This window comes from Lepisosteus oculatus, chromosome 23, assembly GCF_040954835.1.
Source record: "Lepisosteus oculatus isolate fLepOcu1 chromosome 23, fLepOcu1.hap2, whole genome shotgun sequence".
Taxonomy (NCBI): Eukaryota; Metazoa; Chordata; class Actinopteri; order Semionotiformes; family Lepisosteidae; genus Lepisosteus; species Lepisosteus oculatus.
In genome coordinates, this window is record NC_090718.1 from 6,711,632 (window position 1) to 6,738,081 (window position 26,450).

Sequence of the window (26,450 nt, forward strand, 5' to 3'; positions counted from 1 at the left end):
TCAAAGCCGCAGTTTAGACTTAAAAACATATGAAAATGAGAGATTTTTACATGCAAGGACATCAGAAATTTTAATGAAGGTACTAACAACATTGTTGATTCTACAACTGGATAGAGTTTCAAAGGGGGTAGGGATGGGGTTTTGCTACAGGTCCACCATTTCTATGTACAGGGCTGTACAGTAGTTGCTCAGCTTAATTTTTTTTTGTGCCTTCTATGTACTTGATACAGTAACAAGGTATTGCAATTTATATCCCGGCAAACCTAAGAATGTCTCTTTAAAAAACAATTATTGCTATAAGCTAAAAAAAAAGAACAAGTTACTTACAAAATTTTCTGGGCATATTTTGCCAGAGTTCTTTTGGATACCTGGTGTTAATCTGCCAAGTAGGACAGTAGTCTTCATGATATAGAAATTTCATCAAGAAATAATTAATTTACTGTCTCGGAGCAGGTCGTCTTTGAGCTTCTGTTCTAAAAACTTTCCACTTTTAAGATAAACAGTGATGGGCCAAGCCTAACATTTTACTGAGCCTGTGGAAGAATTTGCAGGCACTATCAGCAAAACATCAGTGAGTACAGTAAGTGGATAACCTCTTTGGCTTCACCAATAAGCCCATTTATCCAGCTAATGCATCAACATCTGCTGTGCTCACTAAGTTGGTAGAATACCTCTCACATCTTTGTATCAAAAACCACAGGAACCTACTGTGTAACTTCATGGTGCAACATCACTGCCGCTGGTGCTTCTCAGCTCTTGGCTCTAAATAGCAGTGCACTAGCCTCCTCAGCTTTGCCGAAAAGGCTCTTCAGAGTTCTTAGAAAATAGTTCTGCCCTAAATTCTATGAAGGACACTGCTTGGGAGACACTGGCGTTTATCAGACACAAGGGGATATAGGTTTTGTGACATGAGAGTATTGTGTACTGCATACTGCATATTTAGCCAAGAAAGTTTAAGGCACTAAATTTCCAGTGTAGAATAATGTTGAAATAATGGGTGTCAGTGTCTGCATATATGTACAGTATCATGTCAATTTATACAAAGGCAAACAAAGGCAAAATGTCTTTAAGTAATTTGTAATTTGTAATTAAGATATAAAAAGTGTTCACAAAGTATAACTTGTTCATTTTATATGGCTTATATGGTTGTTCAGGGATCATCTCCGGTTTGCCACTGAAAGAAAGAAAAGTTCTTAATCTGTACTTGAGTGCTGTTGAATGTACTTGTAGTTCTACTTGAGTACATGGATTATAACAGTACTCATAACTGTGCTTGTACTCACCTTTCATTGGCATTCTTGTACTTGCAATTGAGTACATTTACTTGCACATGGTTCCAGGTCTGGTAACTAATAATATATTCTCAGTTCTGATTCCATATTCTCAGGCATTGCACCAAAATGCAAGGCTGAGTGAAGTACTACTGCTGCAGCATAGAGCTTTAAAATGTTCTGACATCATTATTTAATAGTAATAGTTTGTTAATAAATGGTAAATTTTAAATTTCTACCTTCCCAGTGGATATACATCCACAGGAAGTACAGTAGTATTCCTTTAATTGGTGACGTTTTCAACTTGCTCTCATGGTGATACTGTGAAACACAATCTCCAGTCTGATACAGTAGTTCCTAAAGCTTCAGTTGTACTTCCAAAGGATGTTTATTTATTAATAGAACACTATGAATACATCTGGAGATTAAAATCTTTTGTTTTTAGTTTCTGCTGCTTCGACATAATTGATATGCCATCTAAAGTAGCAAGGACAATTAAGAAATGGAATGCAGGTACAGTAGGACAAAGTAAGGCTCATATAATCAAATGAAATCATACTGTATTCTTGGTATTCCTGCAAGCAGCTATAGGCTTCTGTTTTAGGCTGTCATTGGAAACATGAACAAAGAAATACTGTATTTTTGGACCACAGACCAGATGGAGCGCCACAGTGTATAATCGTATTCTCACAGCACTTGGAAGGTACCCAATGGTGAATTACAATATGTACACATTACTGGATTAAGGAAACTCCTAGTAAACCTACCCCCAGTGGATAAAACAGGATCTGTCATTATGTACACCCTAGGGATTTTTGTTCAGTAGGTGGAGGTATCATGTTTAGTGACATTAATATTCTTACTCATCCTCTTCTGTTCTGCAAACAGGAGGTGTCACTAGATTATAGGACACATCTTTAACTTGGCAAAGATGCAAAGAGCACACACAAGACAGTAGATTTTTCTCAAGGACTTCAGTACAGATTTAATGCTGCATGTAGCATCTGCATAAATTGGAAATAAGGCTCTCGGTCTGTTTTGTGTGACCTTAGAATTTCAAGCTTGGAAGTGACACTACTGCATAGAAAACAGGGTATTCTCTTTTTACCCAAGGCTGAAAAAATTGGTCGTTACAGGGAAAATATTTTTTATGCTTCAAGCTTCTGATTGCAAATCTTTGCCATTCTATCACCATGGAGAAAATATTTTTTTTAAAGAAATGTTAAATGTACTGTGCAATTTGTTGACTCTTTGACTACCAGATGTAATGTTTTTTAGTTGTATAATATCAATTATTGATCTGTAACATAGTAATGTAATAATACTTTCATTAAGAATTGAAAATTCCCGCTAGCATAATGTGTTCATACTTCTTAATGTGATGTGTGAATTGCATTAAGAAAGGATAACTTGATAAAACCATCAAGATTGATTCTTCTTTAAAGAGAGTAATTTAATTTTTAAAGACAAGAAAATTGTGCAGAAGTTGCTGCACATTTGATTGTTTTTCTCCTACATGGCAGAAACTATTATTTTTAAATGATCACAGTTGCACTTGCTTACAGATTGCCACTAATGAAGAAAAGGTATTTAATTTGGCATGGATCTTTTTATCATTAATCCACTGTTTCATTTTAAGTCAGATAATGCAAACGATTAAATTTAATATATACAGTACATAGTACATTATGTTGCTTGAGTTAATAGAATTCAGCTACCAACATGAATACATAAAAAAACTATTCATTATATTTTTCTGACATTTACATTTAACCATCATTGTGACATACTTGATTGCCCAAGACTGTATGTGTTACCAGCATAACCCAATTGTTTTCTCATTACATAACGGGGATATAAAACCAAAGGCTGCAGCATCATTGCAGTTATGGATTAGAAGAGACATGCATTGATAAATTGGCTACTATTAAAGATTCTTTTTGAGCTTCACTCAAAGCAATAACATCAGATGGCAGTAGCAAGTTGCAGGGAAGAACCACACTAAGTACTGACATGTTGGGCCTTCGCTTAGACTCCTATTTAAAGCATCTTTAATGTTTGCCAAGCAGAAACCTCAAGTGAACTAATCATGTCAAAAGAAATAATGCTTCTGTCCAGCACCCCCCACCAAAGCAAACAGATGCAGACAGCAGATCTCCCTATATTTTTATTATTAATGATCACAGTTCAAGTTTAATTAGCTGAGTTCTCCATGATTTATGATCACCTCCTTAGAGCTCACTTGGCAATACATTCACACCTGTCCCCAGTTAAAGAATTACATGGAAATATGGGTTTGACTTTGCTGGACATCTTTCATAAGTCAAAACGTGTTTGAACCCATTTCTTTCTGGCACCTACATTTTATTGTGAACTGATCATCCCAAACCAAGAAACAAGCAGTAAGTGGACAGTTGAGAGTAAGGAGTAACTGTAACTATACTATTCTAAGAATTATGTTCTTAACAATGAAGGCATATTTTTAACCTAAAATCTAAAATAGTGCTTGTATGAATGTTATATTACTCAAGGGAGAGTAAGAAAAAGACACTTGATGTACAATATAAAGAAATAGCTTTTAATGTATAGACAGTACATGAACTGTACGTCAGACTGTTGGGAAACAATATATTTGGGTCACTTTTTGTTTGTGTAGTTATTTGATAAAACCCTTTTTCTCTTACCTGAATAATCATAACCTGTTCGTTACGTAGCTTTCATGCAATTGCATTTCAAAATGCTTCATGGGTTTAAAAGAATCAATTATAAAAATATACACATAAAGACAAGCTAAATAATAAAAAAATAACTTTAAATGTTTTTTTGAGTTATAAATGTCCTAACAGTGTCACCATCCCTTATGTCCTTGGGAAGATCATTCCACAATCTAGGCTGAAAGCACTAGAACGCTTTTAAGTCACATGAAGTAGCAAGTCTGCATGAATATTACAAATATAGTTTTGTGCTAGACCTAGCCAGAGCTACTGCAGGATGCTGATACTGATGTAACACTGGGACAGGCCGGCCTAACAAGGGACTGCAATTACAGCAGACTGACAATCAGAGGCTGTCAAAGTGCTTCTAATTTCTGTAAATAGCCTCACCGGGTGTCAGTTATTTAATTATTAGATTTCTGGTGATTGGTAGAAATATTAGGGTTTATTAGGTATAGTTTAAAAAGGTGCTAGCTTTTATTAACAGTCAAGAAGAGGCTGCTGTAAGCCTTGAAATGAACCCTCCAAGGTCTGCAATGAGGCCACCAGAAGTCTATTTCAACTCTCATCATGAGCTTTTCGTATCTAAGAAGGGCAGGGTCTGTCAAACATGTTAATGAGATTTTGTTCTGAAGTTCAGGCTTTCGAAATCTGAATGACTTCATCTTATTAAAAGAATGTTCAAAACACCAGTGGTACAAAACAGTTAGCTTGGCCAGATAGGTTTTCAGCATGCAATCAGTGGGAGAACTAGGGAAAAAGATATACAATCTGTGTTGAAAGTTAAGTGCAGCAGGAAGTAACCAGAAACTCAATTAAGGTGAATGGCTGTCTTATTGTGAAGTGGGGAAAAAAAGAGAAGGGAAATCATTACAGAAGCCACCTGCAGGTATTCCTTCTGGAGAAATGTTCAGAGACGTTCAGAACGATGCCACAGATGTGACACTGAATTAGACATTGCATATCTTTCTTTAATTCCTCAGTGAACTCTATTCTCTCTTTGATCTAGACACTTTGAATTAGAAGACTCATTGTTACACAAAGCATTTGTGTCGAATGGAATGGTATAGAGATGAAAAGGTGGTGGTAGAGTACACTATAAAAGGAATTTTTTTAGATGTAGTTCTTTAGATGTGCCAAAGTTATTGCCTTTTTGGATGGAAAGATGCAATAAATGTAAGCTTTCGGCACACATTAAATAAATGGTACGAATTGTGGCTGTTTTCAGAAGAGCATATGTGAGTCTTTAATTGAGGTATCAGTGTTATTTTGTCTGCTCAGAGTTTAAAACTCTCCAGCTGATTTACTTCAGGTGGCTGTGTAAAAGAGGAAAACTAAAGCCTTACCTGAAACCTGTATACCTGGAAGGTTGAGTGATAGAAATGAAATAGGTATTTGTAGTGGCTAGGTCTGTTTTCCAGCATTTACAGTTTTGGTGCAGAAGCATGAGGGTCTATGGTACATGCCTTTCCTCCTTCGTATTAAAAGAAGATGTACTTGGCATTCCCAAGTCATTCTCAGCTCATTGCAGCTTATTATTTCTTTCAAGACAAGAGTTTCGAAAGTACTGGGAAAAGAGCTTCAGTTGTTGTGCAAATGAAATGTACAGTACCTCTTCTTTGCAACTACCAGTATGTTGTAGCGATTGCTTTTAAACTTGAGTAAAAAAATAAGCTTTTATAATGTTCATTTTTAATTACTGCTGCGTTTCTATTCACTGGCTGATCTTTGTAAATTTTGCAACAATTTCTGATACTTGCTCATGACTTGACATGGGATCTAAAGTCTTAGAGGTCCACTATGTATTTAAAGATTTCCTGGGCAAGAAAAAGAGGCACTTTCATGTAACTAGTTCAAAACAAGGGGACAAAATTGTTAATCCTGTGTGATTTTCTAATAATAAGACTTTACATAGCATTCACGCTGTTATCAATCCTAACAAAGACGTCTGTAAGAGATTGAAAGAGCTAAAGATAATGTACGTGTCTCCATTACCTGTGCAAATATAGCCAAATACAATCGGGTTGTTCACCCTCTTGAAATGGGTAAAAGAAAATCTTAACTTCAGAGTGCCTGATATTAGGAAATCAGATCATGTTTATGTATCTGAAAATCTGGAGATTTCTGTATTAATTTTTCCATTGCCCATCCATACAACAGCACATGCATAAATTGAGCTGTAGCCACATGGGTACAGTACATTCCCTTCAGCATTGTTCTCACAGCAAGATGGGTAAAAGCAGAGGTCACTGCTGAAATATCAGGGACATCTATCCTGTTATAAAGAACTATTTGATTGGCTTGTGGTCTTAGATAGAATTTTCTGTGGGACCTGCTTTGTTATTCTGCTGCCCTGATCATCTGCATTCCATTTTTAATACAGCCAATTAGCATGAAGGTGAAACATTGGGTTCCATTGGGTTTAATTAATATCATTTGACCTAAACTGTGAAACTGTAACTCTGTGCCTTTTCCTGTTCTTGACTATATATTACTGATATCAAACGTACAGTATGTAAATAGTGTAAAAGAAAAAAAAACATCTGAAAAATGTATAGTTCTTAAAACTTTTAAGGTAGAAAGCTTTTTTTACACAACTAGATTTATTTATTCCTCAAGCGATATGTTAATATAAACCTTCTTATACAGTAGGCATGAATAAACTCTATATTCCTTCTAACACACCTTCCAGTAATTCTCATATCATTTCTAGTCAAGGCTGATGGGTATTTTTCTTATTGTTAATCGATCATCTTAATCCTCTTAAAACTTTCCATGAACGATATCAACACCGCCCGAGCGTTACAATCTTGTTTTCTATTTTCTAAAGATAGGTGCAGCTATTTCAGTCTTGTTAAAGCAATATAGCAGCTGCATTTCAGACAAAAAGACCTAGAAAACCAGACCAAAAATCATGAATATCCCATTGACATTGCTCAGAAAGAAAGATATACAGTAGAGCATTTAAACAAGGTTAATTATTATACAAGCACCTCTCTTTTAAGATTCTCATATACAGCTTATTATATTTATATACCATACTGTATATATACTGTATATATTCATAAAAGTATATCTACATGAAAATAAATGAGTATGCATTACACTTGGAAGAATTCACAAATATAATTCTTGTTGCGTAGCAAATATCCACCTTAAAATACTAGTGGTACTTTTTAATACATTGTGATACTAAATTACCATTTTTTAAATGCAGCATGAGCTACATTTTTGCAAATGATGATTGAAAGTGTAGAACATTTGATCCATTTACAAAAATACTGTAATACACATCTAAAAAACAGACATTTTTTCAACAACTTACTGTATACAAGATGGGATGTTATTTTGCACATCTGATTATATTATATGTAATTCCTTTCCAAATTATTGCAAAAGAAAACTACAACAGGTTTTGCTCGAAGACTTGCTTTGCTCGATCATTTATCATATAATTTGTCTTATAGCAAAGTGGGCTGGATACTGATGCAAGTAAGACATGTTTTATTTTTTTCTTCATAGTTTTTGCTGACATTTAAATTAATTCAGAATGGTGGGGGCTTTCAAGTTATGATTCTAAAAAATTAACTTTAGAAAATGTGAATGCATCATTTGCATTCAATAAAATGAGACATTAGGAGAGGGGGGCAAAGATTTCACAAGGCATTGTACACACAGCATCAACTATATGTATAGTATATATAAGGATATAAGGATATGTGATAGCTGTAGGTTATATATTACGGAAAGGTGTTATGGTACAAAGTGTGAAAAAAATGTATGATAACCCTTGAAGATTTTATGAGGTACTGTAGAAGGTGCATCATTTCTGAAGGAGTACAAATAGCTTTCAAGGAAAATCTCAAAGGTGTGAAAGATCAATGATCTTTCTCAAGAAGACATTAACATTTTCACAACAAATGCAAATCCGGGAACAGCTGAAAACAATATTGTAACCTGTATAGGTCCATCTTGAGGAACACAGAAAACTACAGCTTGATGTGCTCAGGGGAGAGCTATAATTTAGCATATTTAAAAGGTCATTGGCAAAGATTCTGAAGTAAAAGTAATTATAAAAATATTGTAAATATACATGTTATATAAAACTTTTACTCGCATGGCAAAGATATTAAAGTCATATGACAGGTTTTCACCATAAGAATTCTTAGAGGTATTTCTTCTTATAGTTTTTCCAATTAGTTGTATGGCAATTTGGATTTTAGCAATCATGTTTACTTTATTGTTTTACTTGATAATTTTACTGTATTTCACTTTATTACAATATTCTGGGGTGAAAAGCCTTAAAACAACTGATTAAAAAATATTATGAAACGTTTTTTTTGTAACTATATCCTGGAGGGGAAACACTGAAGTGGGGATCTTTCCATTTTTACAACTTGTGTTTAATTAGTCAATTAGTTCCGATTCTCATTATTTTTTTCCTGCACTTAAATAAATAGGGAAAAAGAGCAAATTGGAGTAGAAGCCGACTTCTAGACTTAATTTACATAATATAATTAAAACATTGCTGGAACCCCAGCTCCCCACTGTGTTGAACTTTGCAGAAGCTGTTGAAAACTTGGGCCAGATACAGAGAAAACAGGGCCAATAGTTATAATTTATAAAGAAAGCAAGGATAAAACTAGACAATGTCATAATCTTTTATCCTGTGATCTGAGGATCCTATTCCCTATATCACTTGACAGATTCCCTAGGATTTTACAGGGTTTAATTATTTAAGTATATTAGTCATGCAGTTATTTCTGTGATGCTGATGTTTTGAAAATTAAAACAGACCAGCATCATAATGTGCAGTCAGACATTTTCTCAACAACAGAGTTGGGGTGGGGGGGATTCCTTCCTTTTTGCTGCTTATCCCACCCATGTCTTGAAAATTCATGCATGATCATGTGAAGTTGCAGTAGTATACAGTATATAGTATATATACAGTATAAAACCCCCTAGAAATCTCCAAATTCATTTAACATTACAACATTATCATTTTCATCTGTCTTAATTAGAAATCTAATTTGTGTCCATTTGTCCTAAAAAAACTGCTCTACAGTACCTCAAGAGCCTTTGTGAAATAAGAATGCTTCTGCATTCCAGTGAAAGGTTCATACTTTTCCTCTTAAAGGAATATTTGAATCTTATTAATCTTTTATTGCCTTTTTTGGGGGGGAGGGGGTTGGGGGGTAGTGCTGTTTTGTAGTATTATTTTGGACAGTGTGCTTTTGTCTCATTTAATATTGATTTAATTCATTGATTTAGTATTGATTTAATTGATTGACCACAAATGCTATGAAGCAGCTTTGTTTTTGCTGACATAAATATCTCAGCAAACACCTCATGCCATACAGTACATGTCTCTAAATAGTCTGATTGCAGCTCATCACTTGAACTGCCACCCTAAGCTTTCCCATTGTCTGCCCCGAACAAAGTGCTGCAAGATTGTCCGGCACATTATTATGGTGGTTGAATTCGCTGAAATTGGCCTCAGACTTATTGAAGGGAATTTGCTGCCTTTTTTAGAGGGGGGAAGCAAATAGCAGCAGTTTATAACTGGCATGAAACCATAGACACAAACCACAGAGTGATTACCTGTGTTGAAAACTCTTGTGTTCTCTTCCAAAGCCTAAGAAGTGAAGGATCCTTTTAACTAGGTGCCTGCAGTGCAGAAGTGTGCCACTCACAGTACAATGGGTAATTGTCCTTTTGTATTCAAAGCATTGTAATGTTATCTAAACTAGTGTAATGGGAGCACATCTACAGTACGATCTAAACTACTTTAATATCGTTAGTATTTATAAACACAAATGATCTCAAATGACTACTATGCATGTATACCATTGTCATCAAATATTAACATTAAATTTAATATTTAATTTTTGAACTGACAAATACCTTAAGAATTTAAGAATTTACTCGTCAGTTTCTCATGGTACCTCGGCTAATTATTAATTTCATTTTCCAGGTCAGGTAATTTTTTAGTGTTTTTCCCGCATCCTGCATAATAAATCATTTATTGTTTTTGTTAAGTACAATTACTGTACTTCCGCTAAATATCAGCCAGCGTGAATTTGCAAATTAAAATATATTTTCTTTGATAAGAGGAAGAGTGGTGGAGGAATAGGTGTAGCTAACCACTCCTTTTCCGATATGGATGTGTGCATTAGATCACTACTCTGCTGGAACGTCCATTTTTAGCCAGGCTTACTTTTCTTGGCAGAAAGAACCCAGCATCTCTTTCTGAGCTACACATTGGAGTTCATGTCTACCAATTTCCATAAATGCAAATCAACCCCAAAATAGTGTTTTCTCCACGTGAGCTCCATGTACTTTACACCCCCAACCCCCCCCCCAAAAAACACACAGATGATTTTCATTTCATGTGATCAAAAGGCATTATTTCAGTTGCTGTTCAGATGTCAGGTGGGTTAGAGATTCTCGTTTCTGCGATTCCCCCTCAGAAGAAGATTCTTCCTCAGAATCCGGTTACGAATACCACATTCATGCAGGCGACTTTGCATAGCAGTTTTTGACACTCCATATCGTGAAGTGTGTTGGAGATCTCCAGCTGCTGCCTTTTGATTTATGACCACACCACTTATTTCACAGCCTGAGGTGACATGATGCACTTCTTCTTCCTAGCAGGGTGATGGCTATTCCAGCAGCCTTAAATGTCTTAATAATGGACGGTGGATGGTGGAACATTCAGGGTTCTGTGGGTTTTTTTTATACCCATCTGCCACCACATGGAAGTCAACGTCCATTTGCACGCAGTCGTCAGAGAGCTCTCTGACCTCAGCCATGTTGATCCATGCTGCTGCTGCTGAACGTCTTTTCTTTGTATTCCCCGTGGGAGACAGGAAACCTCTGGGGGCACCTACTGTTTTTATTGCACTCCCGTAGAGCAGAATGTGACTCTACATTTGTTTTCCATATTATAGTTTTATTTAATTGAAATGAATCCTTGGGATTGGACAAAATGTGACCTTTTGTTTTCTGGAATTCAGTTATTTGACACATATGGCTTTGCCCCATGTGATGCTACTGTATTGTGATTACTTTATAACATTCAATTTTGTAAGTTAGATGAGTTATTCAATCATGCTACTGTATATGTTGGTTGATTTATTTTAGCTTTTTCATCAGAGATTTGGATAAATCTGGAGCACTGTATGTAGGCAATCATTTCCTTATTCCTATGAATGCATGCATTCTGTCAGGCTTTAGTTTAACATGTATCTTTAAATAAACTTTGATAAGATGGGTATTGAGACCAAATGGTCATTGAGGACTTAAAGGTTCACCTCAAACCGAAGGATAATGGAAAAGGAGATTCATGATTGTACAAAAAGATATGAGATTGTATTTAATCAAGCTCAAACTAAAATTGATTGCATGCACAAATTAAATAAGTGTAGATTCCCAGCATAAACGATTCTTACAAATTGAAAATGTTTCATCTCTTACTGTACACCTGAAATGGAAAATGTCAAGATTAATGTCTTGAACTGTAATTTATTTCATACCATGCACAGTTTTGGCTGTGTCCTGTCACATTACATCATCACACGGCCAGGCCTCTTCTATGAGAAGGCTTGCATTAATAACTGCTCTTTTCTGGCGGCCTGATATTACGGACTCATTACCCACTGACACTACATGGTGATTAATTGTCAAGATGTCACAGTCTATTTGAAGTCACAGTGTTATTTTACTTTAACCAAGGAAAACCTGAAAGTTTTTGGTAATGAAGAATAAAGGATATAATTAAATGTCATGTCATAATCAGCCGTGTACATATAAAGAAAAACTCCTGTAATTAACTGAACAAATGATGTAATATGTGATCCAGCTCTACCTTAAAATAATTCATCTTAAACACTTGCCTTTGACAACGATATGTTTGCTTTGACATGGATATTGTTTGCCTTTGTTTAAAACATTGTTAGTCCAGGTGGAAAGTGAAGAGATATTTAGAAAATGTCACAGTAGAAAGAGTCATAATGCATAACAGTAGCTGAGAGAGGTTTTTGTGAGACTCAAAGCTGCCTCCTCTGTGTTAGTGCTTTTCATTAAGGTTCACGCATAAATGTCAAGCGAGATAACACACTCACTCTAAGGCCAGCAGTATTTAACAGACAATGAAAACCCAGCTAGAGCCCACCTATTGTTTGTTTTCTCAGAAGTGCTTCTACCACTAAATGTTTGTGATTTCCATCCCTTGCTTCAAGTGAAAGGTTTGTGGTGCTGGGGCAATGTCCACATACCGTATCATGCTTGTAATTGTGACCACTGAATTATATCTGTCCCATTCCAAGTGCCTTTGATGAGCATAGCAACTCATTATTTGCACCTGCTTCACAATAGGTACAGAATGTTACAGAAACAGACTGCAGCTTCATAAGCAAACACATAAGATCTTTATACTGAAACTTATTATTACTCCTTTATAATTTACCCTGCTCTTTTTTGTTTTTATATTTAGTCTTGAAAGTACTTTTAAATGTTCCTTTACATATTCATGGATTTCTGTTTTTAATTATATTATGCTTGTTCTACATTAAAAAAAACAACACTGGTTTTCTACACTGAAACAATGATACAGTAAAGACAACAAAAATTGCTGGTTTATTATGAGTTGTTAAAACATTTATTTCTATAACAAATGAAAAGGGCAAATGTAGAATTTGTTGAATGACTCCGTAGCATTCCTACCTATGTGAGCATGTAAACTCACATTTAAAGACTAATAATAAAATGCTAATAATAAAGGACCTCTTTTCCAGCAGGGAATGACTCATACTGAAACTGAATATCAGTTCAAATTGGCTTGCAGAGAGTTTATTAGTAAGCTCTGTGTATAAACCATAGCTGTGCTGGACATTTGATATGACTGATGCTTAGGTATTTAAAAATCAAAATCTGGTGCTTGAACCTCAATTTAGATACTGTTCATAAGCTCCAGTATCTGAAATATACTATACCATATCTCCAGTTTTTCTGTAAGGTCTTTGAGGCCAGTCATCAAGCTACAACCTTTGTCACCTAAAGTCTTAATTTCAACAATCTGATGTTAATTCCTTAATTGTTCTCCTTAATTGCAAAGATATTATGTTGAACTTTTTTTCCCTCCGTTGAATCACAGTATACTGTAGGTTTCCATAAAAAACATGACAAATTATTTTAACAAACCAACACATGTTACAACCATGTATAAACCATAATTATGACAATGATATTTAAGAATTAGCATTATTACTGTACAGTATATAGTAACCCAAAAAGACTTCCAAAGCTCCCCAACACTTCTTTCTAGGAAGCCCTGTCTAAACAATCACCTGAGCAGTGTATCCTGAACACCTGTAACATTTTTAGCCATCTCTTAAATGATCTGTATTTTTTTCACCTCTGTTAAAGACCAGAGAAAAGACACACATGTCCTACCTCTCATTGAAAGATGTTTCCACATGACTGTCGGCTCCGGCCTTCCAATTGCAAGACACATGAGAGTGATGGTGCTACCTTCATTCACTGTGATGTCACTGGAAATGTTTACAATCTTCGGGGGCACTACAGGACAACAGAAAGAAACACGTGTGTTATTCCCATGGACAGAACAAAGTGATTTATTGACTATTCATGATCCATTCTTTAAGAGGGAAACATTTTGTCAAGCTTCCAGTGTTTGAACTCTGCAGATGAAAGGGTAATTTATCTATCATAAAGTCTTTGGGGAAAACATGCAAAATGTATTACACTATTTGCATTCCATACTGTGGAACCTGCAACATTTCTCTAAAGCCTTCCAGCTCCTTGGCTATAGCATTAAATTTGGCAACTTTGCTAATAATAAATAAATTGTTGCCATGGTCATTTGGGATCAAATGCAGATCGTGCTTCTCAGGGAATTACTGCCAAGTTGGAAAAGCAGCTCCCACCTTTCAAAGACCAGTTTTATTATTTCTAATTTCTGAACAGCAATATTGTACTGTACTATAGATCACATTTTTCTAAACCGCAAAAAGGGAACTCAGTCCATGTTGTTTTCCAGACACAGGAATTGAGAACTTAGAGATGTTCTTTGAAAGGATAAAGCCAAAGTGGAGGACATTAAATTAAGAAGAATTACTGGACAAAGATGCAAAATATACATATTTGAATTTAAGGTATAGCAGTGAAATTAGAACTATCCAGATTTGATCCGTTGTGCTTATTGTTTGATTCTGGGGTAACAAACTTGCATTATTAAATATAAATACTACTGAGTGTGACAGTCTGAAGGATTTTGAGTGACCTGAAAACCATGTATTTCTGTACTTCTGAACTGACTTTGATAAAGTTTAATATGTCCTGCAGCTGCTCCTTGCTGTCGGATGTCCTTGAGCTCCATATGACAATGTTGAACTTTTAAGTTACATAAAAATGACATTAGTTACATATACAGCAGTGTACTGTATATGACAAATTGTAATTTAAAGGGCTATCTGTGTAAAGTGAAATTCTACTTTTCCCGTCTTTTTTCTCAGTTATGTTACAGAAATTGTGGCTTGAAGTGGTCATTTAGAAAGATGACTGAAAAAGAGGTAGATTTAAACTGCCTACTCATCATGCAACTTTAAGTTTTGGTTATTTATACATACAGTGCAGCAATTAAATATCAGATGTCATACTGTATGTGGTGTGAACAAGCAATAGTTGCAATTCAAATTATAAATACAATAGTTACAGCTCTGCAAAGTACAGTTAAGATTAAATGGAGTAAGTGCTCTTATTAACATTATGTTTTCTTTTTTTAGTATCCTGTGGGGTATCTTTTATATTTCTTTTGGTGAATTATATGAATAATGGCACATTATGAAATGCCTTTCTTTGCCATATTTTAGAAAGTAATGAGAATTTTTGCAAACCCCGAGTAACATTTAACTCTTAACGCATATGATTTATCTTTGCAAAAGCCAAATTAAATGAGCGGGGCTGAAAGGGATCTATTGACTTTATTATTCACAGGAAAGTTAAGTGGTTCTGTGACATTGACCATTTCTTTTATGCTGGCAGCTCCTGTTGAAAAGACCATTGTGTTGATTCGGAAAAATTGAAAAAAGTCAGAGCCTGCGGAATGAGTTTTACCAGACAGCAGTTGCCTGCCTTCTTGAAATCAGAAATCAATACAGGATAGATGAACAGGGAGACTGGCAGGCCTGTGTTATTAAACACCACATCCCTGTCTTGGGCAGCTCATATAAAGACACATTTATGTTTGCAGTGTGTTTTGCAAGTGTTTGTATAAGACGTGACAAATCAACATTTCCAACACCCCAAGTGTAACAACTTATAGTTGTTTCTGTGTCTCTAGGTCTGAGACATTTTAAGCTTTCCAAATGCATAAAATAAATGGGCTTTTTTGCAATTCATTCTGCTGAGGCTGTTACTATCTGAAGGTATGTTGTAATGAGGAAGTCATTCCAAGAGCTGTTTTTCTGGTTGCTAAGTAATTTTGAGTCTCTTCCTTAAGGAGAGAGGTGACTGTGAGGGATCTACACTACCCGAGGTGCCTTTCATTAAAACAAAGCAAAGGACTGGAATTGTGAGGTGGGGGGTGGGGGGGTAGCTGTTAAAGGGAAAGAGAAGGAAAGCTTACTTCTGTGATATAGAAAGGCCCTATCTATGTGTGCATGTAAATCTGAAAGCTAAGAACATCCTGCTGTGATTTGTATATTCAAGTGGTACTGTATTTCTTTATTGGATCGTCTGCCATTAGTTGCCACCTGTTGACACCAGTAGATCACAGCTGGTGACATCTGATACTCTAAATGCTAAATTATTGAGAAAAATGAATATTATAACATTCTTCAAAAAGAGAAAAATAAGCAGGTTCTTTGGCTAGTTAAACATAGGCTCTCTGAAATAAAATCTTTGATTTTCATTTTATCAACAGTACATTGAGTTAGCTGCCACTGAATTTGGTCATCCATCTGTTTGACAGTTTTTCATTTTAATAATGTAGCATTACAGATTATTGTGCAGAAAATAAACAAGGACAAGGTGACCTTTTATTAATAGGGGCTAACTAAAGTGTGCCTTGTTTTAAGTCATTTTAAAAAGCCTATTTCATTATATGAGTGGCAGTCGAATGAACAGCACGCAATATGGGAAGCATCCATTGACAAGTTAGGCTGTTCTGTAATTCTCTATACCAACCTACGGTATCTGAATGTAAACCTTGTCTGCCAAATGCTGCCCAGTAGTTTGTTAAATTGATACAAATAAAAGTAAATGTTTCTATGCCAGTGGGAGATGTGCTGCAAATAAGAAGCACAAGGAACATGGGATGAAGGAAGTGATCTGGATTAAAGCATGCGTTGATTTGCATTTTTACTGCGTAACAAATCCTGATATCTAGCAAACAAAAAAAAAACAGTAGATGACAATTGTTTAATAAAGATGTTGATAGATTGGAGGTGATGGATGCCATATTGTTTATTTCCTGGAACACAGAAGAAATCCCAGGATCGAGTGGCTGTGCAAAGGGAATAGAGTTGTTTCCCCAATCCTGGTCCTCGAGGAGTTCTGTGTCTTCTGTGTTTTGTTCCAGCTGAGCTCTTAATTAAAATTACTGAACCCTAAATTTAAAATCCTGCTTGAATTTAAACATTTTCAGCACTGAGGTCTCATTTACAGAAATAATCTCTTACAGTATGTGTATTATTTCTGAGGACTGTAGTAAACAGACCTCTATTCCTACTTGTTTTTAAAATACAATAGCTTTCATGTACAGTAGCTTTATAATCCATTATCTTCATTTAATTGCAATCTATTGTGTTGCATATACTGTACACAGGAGGGAATGTCACTTTAACGTTTAATCAGCTTATACTATAGGAACTCTTAGTGCACAGGACACTAATACAGGATCAGTGATCATTCCAAACCCTCTCCTATAATGTACGATTGACTAGTTCAATTGAAAAAGTTTACAAATCAAAGGATTTAGAGGGAAATAACACGAGACGAACAGGGTGGAAATCTTGGACAAGGACTGTGAAACTCGAACATTTTTTGTCTTGAACATGCTGAGCTAAGGGACATGACAACGTGGCTATTTGAAGCAGTCAAATCCTCTCGTGTGAAATGAAGCCACGAACGCATCTGCAGTGCTCAGTTCAAATAACCTTTACAGGCACATTGAAGGTGTTTGTTAAGCAGTAGTGTGCAATGAACTCAAATTCTTCAGTTTTGGACCAACATATAAAAGAGTTCAGTAGCCTGAAGGCCTGTGATGGAGAGCTGGATGAACTCCTCTTCAGTCAGTCTAATGGGGCCAGTGAAGCAACATAGGTTGAAATTCAATCTATGAAGTGGACAAAAATAGAGATTTTAATGGGAGGTTATGTCTGCCCCAGAGGGAAAATATAATTTAATACACATTCCGTTGTCCTTATTCTATGGTTTTGTACTTTCTTTTAACCAAAAAAAAAATCAGCCTTCACTGGAGGACAACAAAATGTTTCTTGCTTGTGTGTTCCTATTATTTTGACGGCCTTTTCCCATTATTTTAATGGTCATTTGTGCATCCTTTACTGCAACTACACTTCAGAGGAAAGAGACATTGTACATTAACGATTCTCCTTACAATATGCTTATTTTAGTAGTTGTAAAAGACGTGCTTCCAGCTATCTGCTTTGTACAATACTGTAAATCTCTTGGAGCGGTAGGCTATTAACAATCTGGGGAAATGACTAATTGAGGATATGTGGAAAAATGCACAGAAAAAAAAATATCTTTTTTCAGAGTATTCATGAATTCTATTTCGACTGTGGATTGCTAGAGTGCAAGACTTTTGCATGATTTTATGATGTTGTTTTCCCAATTAAAAACAAATAAGTATCAAAACATTACATACCAAAAAATATAATTAAAATTAAATAGCTTCTCAAATTCTCAAATTGTTAAATGTCTACATGAAACAAACGAACACAAGACAGACAAGTTTGTTTGGTATTTGTTTGTTCATTTTGCATTTACTGTAGAGATAATTTAAACTTGCCCATGAAACTTTTTTTTTATATTTTAAAATAACTGAAATTAAATTATAGTACTGGTTTATAGTAAACAATACCATAAATAAAAAAAATATTTTATAAATGCTAAGATGATCTTTTTAACATTTTGTATGCACTGTGGTAACATTTTTAAAATGTCAAATCTAATAAAAATGATATGATTCAAGGAAAGCCCAAAGCTGGTTGCTAAAATGATAACATGATAGACGTTGTCTGCTACAAGGAGGATAAGCTGTAGCGATTTAAAAAATTCAAACAGTAAAGAGATCAGATGAAATAAAAGCTGTCCTTGCCACCACTCTTACATAAAAAGATTGCCATTAAAGCAATTTGGATTGGATGTCACTATCAATGATGGAGACATTATGTCTCCCAAAACCAAATCTGTCTTTGTTGTTAAATGGCACTGTGATGGATGAAGTAGTTGCTGAAAAAAAATGAATTCACACTATTCACATGAGTTATTCAACATTACTTTCATGCAAATGTGTTTTACATGAAGTTGATGGTCAGCAGCACATCATGGACACTATTGGTAAAAGATGTCAACACCCAGGATATGGTTGATAGTTTAGCCAAGTAGAGTAGCTTTGTGTATTGCTTTCAAATAATGATTAAGCAGGATTAGGGGGTTAGATTTAGGTTAATTAAATTGTTTGATTGTAAAGTAAAAAAAAAATACTTCTGTGGCTAAAAACATATGCTGATGCAGGGAGCTCTTCACAACTGAACAGGCAAGTCTAAGTAAACATGAACCTCAGCATATGCAGCTTGTGTGTAATGGTATGTTTTAAAAAAATCCAGCTTGGTAATAATCAGCCCGCTTTGTGTGGTTATTTTATAGTACAGTACCGTATGTGCACATCTAGGATTGATGATTTGATTAGTGTTTACAAAACTAATCTTTTAAGACCCAAAACAATATTAAAAAAAGAAGAAAGGTCAGCCAACAACAGGAATCCATTTGGTCCATCTTGCTAGTTTAGTAGTTTAGTCCTGTAGCTACAGTACAGTAAGTGAATCTGAAATATGTCTAAGTCACTTCTTAAAGGTGGCCAGTTTGGGCATCAACCTCATGGCTGGGATGCCCGTTCCAGATTATCCCCCTTTGTATGAAGAAATGGGTTCTGTTTTATGTACAAAATTAATTTCCTTTATGTTTCCTTTATGGTTTTTTTAACCAAGGGTTAAAAAAGTCCCATAATCTGCACCTATAGAAACAGAATACAAAATTGTATATTCTTGGTAATAACCTGTACTCTAGACTGAAGAGATTTACAGTAGCACCCTCAACTTGTCCATAGACAACACTCCTCTTAGAACAGCAATATTTTTTGTTGCTCTGCTTAAAATTATTAAGATTTTTTTCTCTGGCATGATGACCAAGACTGGGCACAATATTTTAAGTCTAGTGTATTGTAGAGGTTGAGCGTAACTTTACTGGATTGGATTATACACTTTTTGCTTCATGTCCAAGACTTCTGTTTGAATTTTTTTTATTTCTTCCCCATATTTTCCTGATGAAGACAGAGAATTATCATGATAATTGTCTGTCTGTGTCAGTGTGTCTCATGGAGAGCAAGTTGGGGCATGCGGAAAGACAAATTCCTAATACAAGAAATTGTATATGGCCAATAAAGTGATCTTATCTTAAATATAATTATTCAGATCCTTTTTGTGAATGACTTCCTGGAACTCATATGAAATCTTATGAAAAACTCATAAGATGTGTACTGTACAGTACTGTATAATGTATGTTCCTACTAGGAGTGTGGATCATATTGCTCATCATTTTCCAAATGCCTTCATAAATCTCTAATGACTTTGTCTTTTGGTAATTCTCCTGTCACTATTTCTGTGCTAGCCACTCCCTGTGGTACACCATCACATCAGCCTAGTTAGAGGTTAAGGCACTATAAATAGCATGCTGTTTCCTTTTTGTTACCCCGTTTTCGATCCATGCTACCTTGGATTTCCATGGCTTTGAATTTGATAATCAACCCTACTGTATATGAGGGACCTTATCGTATGAGGGACCTTATAAGCTTTCTGGAAATCTAATTACATCATATGCTTTAGTGTCACCTAATGTTCTTGTTGCTTGCTCAAAGAATGCTAGCAAGTTAAACATGATTTTTCGTGTCACCTTGCCCTTGTTTTTCTACGTTTTCTTCTAATTGAGCTCTAATTACATTAGCTAGTAATTCAGGTAGCTTAACCAGTTATCAGTACTTGTACTGTTTGTACAGGTTGATTGGTCTTTTCAATTAAAATAAAACAATCGCAAATGTTCAGTCTTGGCTTTTATTGTTACAGTGCTGTTCAAAATATCAAATTGTACAGTAGTTGTATAACAAAGATGAATGTAAATAAACAATACTATATTAAATGGCATTAATTATAGCTTATTATCGTAGCATCCAGGTTGTTGTCCATCTCCCATTCAATCTTCTGATAGTTTCAAAGCCATATCATTGACATTATTTCCAAGTCCAAAGCTTTTCATGGGAGTAATATTTTTTCATCAGTTTCTGAAATAGTTAAAAAATTTGTTAAATACAGTGTCTGATAACGTCCACTAAAACTCGTAACAGCTTTCTTCCAGATGTACAGTACCTATACTAACAGTAAATGGGAGTTTGCTGTTCCTCCTTCATAATAATCTTAATGCCTATTTAAAATTCTGCAGACTTCCTGCTAATCTTTCTTCAAGAAGCAAAATTAGATAGAAGGTTGTGAACATAAATGCTTCACACCATTAGAGTGTGGAGATTTGATGCAAGTAAATGAAAATCGAAGCCCAAAAGGCATGTCCCTACAAATCCTGGTAAATCATCACATGGGCTCTGAGACCATGTTCAGTTTGCAGTACTCGTTTTAAATACATTTCAAATATTTTCAAGCACAGTATAATACAAATGTAAACAAAGCTGCAAGTTTCTCAAAAACCTTGTGTGAAATTAGCATTTGTTTCCTCTCCCAAACAAATTGACTAGACACTCTCAACACTAACTCCCTTGTAAATCACATTTATGTTTCTCAATGTTGTCAATTGATGATGAGTGCAAAACATTTTACTTTTGTACATGCATACAGCTCTGAAAATATCCATTCTCAAATTTCTTTGTATTCCAGCATTCTTTAGAGTAACTGGGTTAACTGCTAGCCTGACCTCTACAATGATCCGTCACTAAAGGTGGAGGGGAAAAAAGATGCCAAACACCAGAATATCATAGCTAAAAATACTTAAATTATTTATCGCTTTCAGACCATTGATTTTCACTTACCTTGATCATAAATCTTCAGAGGCGTGGTAGACCACCATGGCTTTGAGATTCTCAGGGACAGTAGTGGGTCAAGGAAAGCTCACAGAGGATGATATGATTATGAAACAAGAGCCTCGGAATAAAGAGCTATTGAATGCCGGACTTTACTTTTAGGTAAATAAGTAAAGTGCTGTGGCAGGTATTTAGTTCTAAATTCCACAAGATGCCGTGAAGAAAAAAAAAGGAATTCAAAGATGAAAGGAACACCAACTGGCTCTTTCCACTTATGGAGGGGGAGAAAGACTCTTCCACACTTCCTCTCCCCAGCAACCTCAGCGGAGTTTCAGAAAAGAGCGTTTGCATAGACAGCATTGAAAATCATATAAATCAATCATAAAGTTGTGTGTCCGTTCCACTCCCTTCTAACGTATTAGTGCTTATATTTCGACATTTAAACTCAATGAGCCTTTTTAACACACGTGAGGTGTCATGCCAACCTGTCTTGATTAATTTGTAGCTGACAGAATTGGATTTATGATGTCCAGTACATGTGTGCGGTTTTGACAATTCTGAGTGACCGGTTTCATCTGCCCACATCAAAAGGGGCTGTGTAGACTGTGTTATTTAATTCATAAGAGCCATACTGGGTTACTTAAGTCATACAGTATCACACGAGTCCCGATGTGCAGAAGCCGGCTTTGGCTTTGTATTTCTCCCAGCTTCTTCATGAAACTGTCAGAACAAATCTAAGTACATCAAAAGGTTTCCAGACATGGTATACTCCAGCTCAGCCCGCTGTGCAACTTCAGTAGTGAAGCCACAACAGCTTTTAACAGTTGCATTTCTTACAGTACCTTCGATTTTTTTTTTCATTTCAGTGGAATGTGGAGTACAGTACCTAATTTTGTACAGTGGCGAGAATTCTAATTTTACTCTTCTTGTCGGCAAAGTGATGCATAATAATACAATTCATAGCTTTTAAAGACTAATTCACAAATTGCATACTTGTAAGATTCTGCCCTGTACCAGCCGCTTGCCTTCTGACTCTTACCAATGGATCAGATCTGCCTGGATGAGATCAGAAAGCTAAGCCAGTTTAAAAGACAGCAGTGAAACCATCAATCATTAATGTCCCCTGAAACCCAACATGTGCAGACATACTAATGTATTCCTGGTTCCTACATCAGACATGAATGATGAAGGAAATTTTGAGAGCAAAGGCAAAAACAGGCTGCAGGGAGCAATCCGGGAGGGCAGTTAAATCACTCAACCACTTTATGCTACTGCTGTGGAGAACCGAAAAAAAAAACAGCTTTTATTACATTCTAAAAAGAGAACGTCCTTTCTCTTTATATAGGTATTGTATACACTCCACACAGACACTTTGTGTAGATAATGTAACATATGGAGTAGGGTACAAGGTATCTTTTCAAAATGTTTATTTATTCTTGCTTTAGTAACAAGGAAGAGTTTACACTAATCAGGTCTTTAGCACTTCAGCATAGAAAAATCTAATAATAATCATTCTGTAATCAGTTATGTTTCTGTTGTTTTCAAGAGATAAGCTACCACATTTATGTAATGTAATGTTTCCATCGTGCAACTTCCAGTGCATTTTTATATAGATTCTTACATTTTAGATCTACAGGTACATCTCCTACCTTACAATCAGTAAGGGTTATTATAGGAAATGGATATATGGATACATTTATGCAGATACAACATTTAAATCAAATCGAGCTGCATGATTAATGAGACAAAATGCTCACAAATGATAACATTCACTTAAGCCCCTTTGCTTATTATTCATATGCAGGAATTTAAATCAGGGTTGCTTATCTGGTAATAGTTTGATCACCTTAGCTTTTCCAACATTACAGTACTGTAATGTATGACTTTGAAAGTGTGAAATTTCAAGATGTTTTATAATAGACTATAGAAGAGTAGAGAAGCATCTTTCCTGGAGCAAGAACATTGGCTTCTGAGACATACCTTGGGTCAGGAAACTTACAGAAACCTTTCAAAAACTGGAATGTTCCTATTACTGGCATATTATTATACACTGTGTTACTGTTACAAAGTAAAGCAATGAAAGGAATGTTAAGCCATTGTTTTTACTAGCAGGCATCTGCTTTTCTGAGGATTGAAAGTTCAATTTTGAAAACTTTGGTAGATCCTGCATAGGTTATGGAAGGAATATGAGAAGACCAGAAGGAAAGAAAAGTCACTCACATTATTCCTGCTTACTTTCTGCAAAGAGGTGCATACTTCAAAATATTGAATATTTATAATTAATAATAAAGTACACACTTATAAAATATGCAACTTTAATTATTCACACACTTTAGGAGACTACTGCCTACTCACAACTAGAGCAGTATTGTATGGAAAGAAATCAGTTTGTGTTTAGTGAACAACAAAGGAAGAATTACATCTTTATCATAAACCAGCAGTCTAAATTAATTATACTTAGATTCAAGTATCTGGGAACACCTGATTATGATCTTATGAACCTTACCAATCTGATTTGTTCTGTAATGAGCTCTTATTACACCATCAACTATTTTCAGCCATTGCAAGTTTCCATGAGCTTGGTTACTGCCCTTCCTAACCTCAAGAGCAAGTGCAAACGTTTCACTGGAAAAAAAGTGCTGTATTACCCACCATTTTCATATATGTGAGAAAATACTCAGTAGATGAATATGAAATCAAGCGTTGTAAACTAATACTGACATAGCTCATTCAGTACTTTTAGATTTCTGATATCAGAGTTTCGCTGACAGAATTTGTTTTGTATTGTAATTACGTCTGAGGTCAAGTTATAAGGTTCCTCCCATCTGTCACATAAAATCAGTGCTATAAACTTGTCAGTTGATGGGACTGTGCTTTTCATTACAGGGGCGATTTCTGATCCAGAATTGACTTTTGAATCTCTTCTGCAGAATATTGTAAATATACTTTTTTCCTGATTTAGATATTTACCCAGGCTGCATCCAATGCTGTCAGCATTTATGGTGTAAAAACTGATCATACATACATTTTCAAGGATTAAGGATTAAATTATTTTAATACCTTATTTGTGGGGGTCTCTAAAACTGTGTTTAAATCACCTTTTGAATTTTAAAATCTTTACAAATTATAGATGGCATCTGTCCAATTTGTTCACGTGTTTACTCTCTTCTGTGTGGCCTTAGCTCAGTTGAGTCTGGTTTACTACAGTGCTGTGTGTGTACGCTCTATTCATACTGTATATACTCTGTGGATGACCAGGCCTTTTGTGGCTGTAGCCCAGAGCTCTGGAACCCCTTTCCAAAAGACATCAAGAACGCAGCCTCGTTTAGTATTTTTAGATCAAATCTGAAAATCTGTTCCATTGGGCTTTTGTGATTGTTTTATTTCATGTGCTTGCTTTGTTGCATTGCATTTCTGTAATTTTTTATTACATTTTCATCGATACAGTGTGCGCTTTTGTATGTGCAGTACAAAGCTTTGGCAAGGCTTTTTACTTTTAAGAGGAAATTATTATTACTGCTGCTGTGAAAAATGGGATTGTGATGCAGAGCCCCGGCTAGGTGGACTTGTGGGAGGCAATGACAATTGGATTGCCGCTAGCACCAACAATGCTGCAGCAAAAAAAAAATGTAAACAGTATTCACTGATGGTCTACTTTCGCTTGAATGATTGGAATATTGGGTTTTCACATGGGTGTTAATTAGTGAAAAAGTACAGACAGCTAGAGTAGCCAGGTGACTACTCCTGAGTGTAAGGTGTGTCTTTGTGTCACAGTGATGGTGAGCTGGGGACTGATTAGTAGACAATGGTCAAATGGACATGATGGGTAGTAGCAGACACATCACTAGTAAAAATGGTTAATTCCCTTCCATAGTGTATGGGTATATATCAGAGTAACATCTTAGTTGCCATGACCTGCAGTGAAGATTTTCTCTGTGTTTTTAGAGCTCCAAGGGAGGGGGGTTCCTGTGTTTTCTGTAACTTAAATGTGTTTGATCCTGCACAAGCCAGGGATCTGCTTTTCACATTTTATTACATTTTGTGTCTGAATATTTCATAGGCACAGGTCCCCAGTTGCGTCCTGAAATGGGAACTCACAGTTATACAATGTCGAATGCTAAACTTAACTATTTTGAACGTGAGACATAATAATGGGGAAAAAAGGTTTTGGAAACAAACACATTTGGAAATAACAAGAAGACATTTCTCTGATCCTTTGAGATTCTGTTTAAAACAAATCTAAACCAGAAGTTCCCCTGGTTGTCAACATGTTTGTTTGAACTTGTGTGGTATAAACTCTTCCTCCCTGTCTGGTATAGAACTTGCCATCTTAAAATTCTTCTCAAGGTCAGGAGGCTTACATCACCCACCACCACAGAATCATTATACCGGCTTCTATGGCTTTCTTAGATGTATGGTATCATATTTCATTGTCTTGTACCAGTACTGAATGCTGTTCATCTTCAGTCTCATATGGTCACTGCCAGACTCCCAGCTAGGCATCGTACTTTTCAAGATTAACTCAAGCCTTGGAACTTGAGTGTGTTCATTATGCTGGTTTAGTGGACATTGCATTGATACCATTTGACCTTGGCTTTAATTAAAAGTCCCAAACCATTTGGCTTGAGACTCAGCTGTCACAACTGGTCAATTATATTGGTGATAATGCCCAATGTTTAATTATGCGCTTATTGCCTTTATGATCTTAATAAACACCTTGGGAAGACTTAAGTTTTGCAAGATACACTGTATATCTAAGTGAGGCATTTTGTTTGTCAGTTTGTAGTCTATTCACAGCTGCCACACAATTAAAAACCTAGTGCAGCTGCAGCTGTCTGTGAATTAGAAATGCTTAACCTTGACCTTAATCAAAGTATCATTGTTTTGGCCAGACTCCCCAGATTACAGATAAGGTCACTGATCCAAGTTTTCTGCAAAGAAATATTCCAGTCATTGTGTTGGTGTGAACTTTGAAATTTTGAATGATTATGATAGAAGTATCCTTTTTTATTATATACTGCAACACGCAAGAACTGTGTGAAAATGCAGACTCTGTACATCCGTTCTTCCATTCTGTTTCTATTCTTGGATAAAAGTGATGTAGTAACTGGGGGTCTT

At 35.6% G+C, this 26,450-nt stretch overlaps 2 protein-coding genes across 4 annotated transcripts in view; one reads left to right on the forward strand and one right to left on the reverse strand.

The window, feature by feature from the left end:
* opcml (opioid binding protein/cell adhesion molecule-like) overlaps positions 1 to 26,450 on the reverse strand; it is a 583,981-nt gene that overhangs the window by 65,594 nt on the left and 491,937 nt on the right. For all 3 annotated transcript variants that reach the window (XM_015337696.2, XM_006642302.3, XM_015337695.2), the window contains one exon: positions 13,439 to 13,564. In XM_015337696.2, the coding sequence (XP_015193182.1) occupies positions 13,439 to 13,564 (126 nt within the window). The remainder of the gene's footprint in view (positions 1 to 13,438; positions 13,565 to 26,450) is intronic.
* Positions 1 to 26,450, forward strand: part of LOC107075678 (uncharacterized) — a 686,550-nt gene that overhangs the window by 42,611 nt on the left and 617,489 nt on the right. The window lies entirely within an intron of this gene.